The 6,656-nt window shown below is 42.8% G+C and overlaps 1 protein-coding gene across 1 annotated transcript in view; it reads right to left on the bottom strand.

Annotated features, from left to right (window-relative positions):
- Nucleotides 1-184, bottom strand: part of LOC145340367 (signal-induced proliferation-associated 1-like protein 2) — a 30,386-nt gene extending 30,202 nt beyond the window's left edge. Inside the window, 1 exon segment of the mRNA XM_080184823.1 lies at nt 162-184. Within this exon segment, the coding sequence (XP_080040949.1) occupies nt 162-184 (23 nt within the window).
- Nucleotides 185-6,656: the final 6,472 nt, after the last annotated feature.

Below are 6,656 nucleotides of genomic sequence, written 5' to 3' on the forward strand. Positions count from 1 at the left end.
CTGAATAAAGCTAACTGTAAATAAATAAAAATCATTCAACGGCATAAAGTAATGGGCGTGTTGAGAGAGGGTGGCCACAGAGTGAGAGAATGACTGATGGCCAGATGTAAAACCTCAAATCGTGGACAATCTGAGGTTAGATTACCAGCCTAAAAGATTACCAGCGACAGTCTGGATCAACCATTATCTGTCCCCAGAGTTTGGAGAGAGCATTTCAGCCAGATATCTAATGAACGAGGCAAGATGTGGACAGATAATTCCTGCTGTGTTCTCCCGCACGGTATCGAGAACTGCACAAATATCTGCCACTCAGTAACTTAACTCAACCCAACACCAGCCTCCGCAACACTAGACTCGCTGTCCCAAAGATTAAACACATTTAATAGCAGAATACAGATTTAAACTAATCCCTATTTTATACAGGGGCTGCTATTCTCTACAATATACACAGGGGCTGCTATTCTCTATAATGTACACAGGGACTGCTATTCTCTATAATATACACAGGGACTGCTATTCTCTATAATACACACAGGGACTGCTATTCTCTATAATACACACAGGGGCTGCTATTCTCTATAATATACACAGGGACTGTTATTCTCTATAATATACACAGGGACTGCTATTCTCTATAATGTACACAGGGACTGCTATTCTCTATAATATACACAGGGACTGCTATTCTCTATAATACACACAGGGACTGCTATTCTCTATAATACACACAGGGACTGCTATTCTCTATAATATACACAGGGACTGTTATTCTCTATAATATACACAGGGACTGCTATTCTCTATAATATACACAGGGGCTGCTATTCTCTATAATATACACAGGGACTGCTATTCTCTATAATACACACAGGGACTGCTATTCTCTATAATATACACAGGGACTGTTATTCTCTATAATATACACAGGGGACTGCTATTCTCTATAATATACACAGGGGCTGCTATTCTCTATAATATACACAGGGACTGCTATTCTCTATAATACACACAGGGACTGCTATTCTCTATAATACACACAGGGGCTGCTATTCTCTATAATATACACAGGGACTGTTATTCTCTATAATATACACAGGGACTGCTATTCTCTATAATGTACACAGGGACTGCTATTCTCTATAATATACACAGGGACTGCTATTCTCTATAATGTACACAGGGGCTGCTATTCTCTATAATATACACAGGGACTGCTATTCTCTATAATGTACACAGGGGCTGATATTCTCTATAATGTACACAGGGACTGCTATTCTCTATAATATACACAGGGACTGCTATTCTCTATAATGTACACAGGGGCTGATATTCTCTATAATATACACAGGGGACTGTTATTCTCTATAATATACACAGGGACTGCTATTCTCTATAATACACACAGGGGCTGCTATTCTCTATAATATACACAGGGACTGTTATTCTCTATAATATACACAGGGACTGCTATTCTCTATAATGTACACAGGGACTGCTATTCTCTATAATATACACAGGGACTGCTATTCTCTATAATGTACACAGGGGCTGATATTCTCTATAATGTACACAGGGACTGCTATTCTCTATAATATACACAGGGACTGCTATTCTCTATAATATACACAGGGACTGCTATTCTCTATAATGTACACAGGGGCTGATATTCTCTATAATATACACAGGGACTGCTATTCTCTATAATGTACACAGGGACTGCTATTCTCTATAATATACACAGGGACTGCTATTCTCTATAATATACACAGGGACTGCTATTCTCTATAATATACACAGGGACTGCTATTCTCTATAATATACACAGGGGACTGTTATTCTCTATAATATACACAGGGGCTGCTATTCTCTATAATATACACAGGGACTGCTATTCTCTATAATATACACAGGGACTGCTATTCTCTATAATATACACAGGGACTGCTATTCTCTATAATATACACAGGGGACTGTTATTCTCTACAATATACACAGGGGCTGCTATTCTCTATAATGTACACAGGGACTGCTATTCTCTATAATATACACAGGGACTGCTATTCTCTATAATATACACAGGGACTGCTATTCTCTATAATATACACAGTGACTGCTATTCTCTATAATACACACAGGGACTGCTATTCTCTATAATATACACAGGGGACTGTTATTCTCTATAATATACACAGTAGCTGCTATTCTCTATAATATACACAGGGACTGTTATTCTCTATAATATACACATGGACTGCTATTCTCTATAATATACACAGGGGACTGTTATTCTCTATAATATACACAGTAGCTGCTATTCTCTATAATATACACAGGGGCTGCTATTCTCTATAATATACACAGGGACTGCTATTCTCTATAATATACACAGGGGCTGCTATTCTCTATAATACACACAGGGGCTGCTATTCTCTATAATATACACAGGGACTGCTATTCTCTATAATATACACAGGGACTGCTATTCTCTATAATATACACAGGGACTGCTATTCTCTATAATATACACAGGGGCTGTTATTCTCTATAATACACACAGGGACTGTTATTCTCTATAATATACACAGGGACTGTTATTCTCTATAATATACACAGGGGACTGTTATTCTCTATAATATACACAGGGACTGCTATTCTCTATAATATACACAGGGACTGCTATTCTCTATAATATACACAGGGACTGTTATTCTCTATAATATACACAGGGGCTGCTATTCTCTATAATATACACAGGGACTGTTATTCTCTATAATACACACAGGGACTGCTATTCTCTATAATATACACAGGGACTGCTATTCTCTATAATATACACAGGGACTGTTATTCTCTATAATATACACAGGGACTGTTATTCTCTATAATATACACAGTGACTGTTATTCTCTATAATATACACAGGGACTGCTATTCTCTATAATATACACAGGGACTGCTATTCTCTATAATATACACAGGGACTGCTATTCTCTATAATATACACAGGGACTGCTATTCTCTATAATACACACAGGGACTGCTATTCTCTATAATATACACAGGGACTGCTATTCTCTATAATATACACAGGGGCTGCTATTCTCTATAATATACACAGGGACTGCTATTCTCTATAATATACACAGGGACTGCTATTCTCTATAATATACACAGGGACTGCTATTCTCTATAATATACACAGGGACTGCTATTCTCTATAATATACACAGGGGCTGTTATTCTCTATAATATACACAGGGACTGCTATTCTCTATAATATACACAGGGACTGCTATTCTCTATAATACACACAGGGACTGTTATTCTCTATAATATACACAGGGACTGTTATTCTCTACAATATACACAGGGACTGCTATTCTCTATAATATACACAGGGACTGCTATTCTCTATAATATACACAGGGACTGCTATTCTCTATAATATACACAGGGACTGCTATTCTCTATAATACACACAGGGACTGTTATTCTCTATAATATACACAGGGACTGTTATTCTCTACAATATACACAGGGACTGCTATTCTCTATAATATACACAGGGACTGCTATTCTCTATAATATACACAGGGACTGCTATTCTCTATAATATACACAGGGGCTGTTATTGCCACTTTGCCACCCCCTCAATTAGTCTGACCCCCTCCACCAATCCACGCAGACACGGGGAGAACGTGCAGACTCCACACAGACAGTGGCCCAAGCCGGGAATCGAACCCGGGTTCCTGGGTGCTGTGAGACAGCAGCGCTAACCCACTGTGTGAACCCGGGTCCCTGGGCGCTGTGAGACAGCAGTGCTAACCCACTGTGTGAACCCGGGTCCCTGGGCACTGTGAGGCAGCAGTGCTAACCCACTGTGTGAACCCGGGTCCCTGGGCACTGTGAGACAGCAGTGCTAACCCACTGTGTGAACCCGGGTCCCTGGGCACTGTGAGACAGCAGTGCTAACCCACTGTGTGAACCCGGGTCCCTGGGCACTGTGAGACAGCAGTGCTAACCCACTGTGTGAACCCGGGTCCCTGGGCGCTGTGAGACAGCAGCGCTAACCCACTGTGTGAACCCGGGTCCCTGGGCGCTGTGAGACAGCAGCGCTAACCCACTGTGTCACCAACCGTTACAACATGGATCACCCCCCACACAAAAAAAAATCAGTGAATGCTGGTCAAATTCACCATTTCAAATCGAAGATTGTTGGATTATTTTGCTGGATCAGGGAATGAAGGGGTATTTGGAGTCAAGAGGCTGAGAGGAGTTCAGATACAGGGAAGCCACACTGTGTAACAGAATGAGATTGTTATCGACTACAGGAAGTACAAAGGAGAACATGCTCCGGTCTACATCAACGGGGATGAAGTAGAAAGGGTCGCGAGCTTCAAGGTTTTAGGTGTCCAGATCACCAACAACCTGTCCTGGTCCCCCCCATGCCGACACTATAGTTAAGAAAGCCCCACCAACACCTCTACTTTCTCAGAAGACTAAGGAAATTTGGCATGTCCGCTACAACTCTCACCAACTTTTACAGATGCCCCCATAGAAAGCATTCTTTCTGGTTGTATCACAGCTTGGTCTGGGCTCCTGCTCTGCCCAAGACCGCAAGGAACTACAAAAGGTTGTGAATGTAGCCCAATCCATCACACAAACCAGCCTCCCATCCATTGACTCTGTCTACACTTCCCGCTGCCTCGGGGAAAAGCAGCCGGCATAATTAAGGACCCCACACACCCCGGACATTCTCTCTTCCACCTTCTTCCATCAGGAAAAAGATACAAAAGTCTGAGGTCCCGTACCGACCGACTCAAGAACAGCTTCTTCCCTGCTGATGTCAGACTTTTGAATGGACCTACCTCACATTAAGTTGATCTTTCTCTACACCCTCGCTGTGACTGTAACACTACATTCTGCACCCTCTCCTTTCCTTCTCTATGAACGGTATGTTTTGTCTGTATAGCGCGCAAGAAACAATACTTTTCACTGCATCCCAATACACGTGACAATAATAAATCAAACGGTCCAAGGCTTGTTCTGACCCTGTAATCAGAGGCTTTGCTACGTTGGACGGGCTGGTGGGAGGGGAGGAGGTGGGGAGGTCGGGATGGGGGGAGGGAATTCACGTTTTTACAGCTACTTTCCACTTCTTTCAATTGAGGTTGAGGAATAAAACTCCTGTCAACGCCCCTCCCGCAAAGTAGAAACTCCCTCTGCATCCAGAGCAGCTGATGAGTGGAAGCCTCCCACAGTCAAATAGCTCACCGACAATTGGTGAGCTCGGGGGGGGGGCAGGACTGAATTGGCTGAGGTATCATAGAATCCCTACAGTGTAGAATGAGGCCATTCAGCCCATCGGGTCTGCACCAACCACAATCCCACCCAGACCCTATCCCCAAAATCCCAGTATTTACCCTAGCTAGTTCACCAAAGGGGCAATTTATCATGGCCAATCCCCGTAACCTGCACATCTTTGGACACTAAGGGACAATTTAGCACGGCCAATCCACCTAACCTACACATCTTTGGACACTAAGGGACAATTTAGCATGGCCAATCCACCTAACCTACACATCTTTGGACACTAAGGGACAATTTAGCACGGCCAATCCACCTAACCTACACATCTTTGGACACTAAGGGACAATTTAGCATGGCCAATCCACCTAACCTACACATCTTTGGACACTAAGGGACAATTTAGCATGGCCAATCCACCCTAACCTACACATCTTTGGACACTAAGGGACAATTTAGCATGGCCAATCCACCTAACCTACACATCTTTGGACACTAAGGGACAATTTAGCATGGCCAATCCACCTAACCTACACATCTTTGGACACTAAGGGACAATTTAGCATGGCCAATCCACCCAACCTGCACATCTTTGGACACTAAGGGGTAATTTAGCATGGCCAATCCAGCTAACCTACACATCTTTGGACACTAAGGGACAATTTAGCATGGCCAATCCACCTTAACCTGCACATCTTTGGACACTAAGGGGCAATTTAGCATGGCCAATCCACCCTAACCTACACATCTTTGGACACTAAGGGACAATTTAGCATGGACAATCCACCTAACCTACACATCTTTGGACACTAAGGGACAATTTAGCATGGCCAATCCACCTAACCTGCACATCTTTGGACACTAAGGGACAATTTAGCATGGCCAATCCACCTAACCTACACATCTTTGGACACTAAGGGACAATTTAGCATGGCCAATCCACCTTAACCTGCACATCTTTGGACACTAAGGGGTAATTTAGCATGGCCAATCCACCCTAACCTACACATCTTTGGACACTAAGGGACAATTTAGCATGGACAATCCACCTAACCTACACATCTTTGGACACTAAGGGACAATTTAGCATGGCCAATCCACCTAACCTGCACATCTTTGGACACTAAGGGACAATTTAGCATGGCCAATCCACCTAACCTACACATCTTTGGACACTAAGGGACAATTTAGCATGGCCAATCCACCTAACCTACACATCTTTGGACACTAAGGGACAATTTAGCATGGCCAATCCACCTAACCTACACATCTTTGGACACTAAGGGACAATTTAGCATGGCCAATCCACCGGACCCGCACATCTTTGGACACTAAGGGGCAATTTAGCA

This window comes from Carcharhinus amblyrhynchos, unplaced genomic scaffold, assembly GCF_965287045.1.
Source record: "Carcharhinus amblyrhynchos unplaced genomic scaffold, sCarAmb.v2.hapA scaffold_959, whole genome shotgun sequence".
In the NCBI taxonomy this organism is placed as follows: Eukaryota; Metazoa; Chordata; class Chondrichthyes; order Carcharhiniformes; family Carcharhinidae; genus Carcharhinus; species Carcharhinus amblyrhynchos.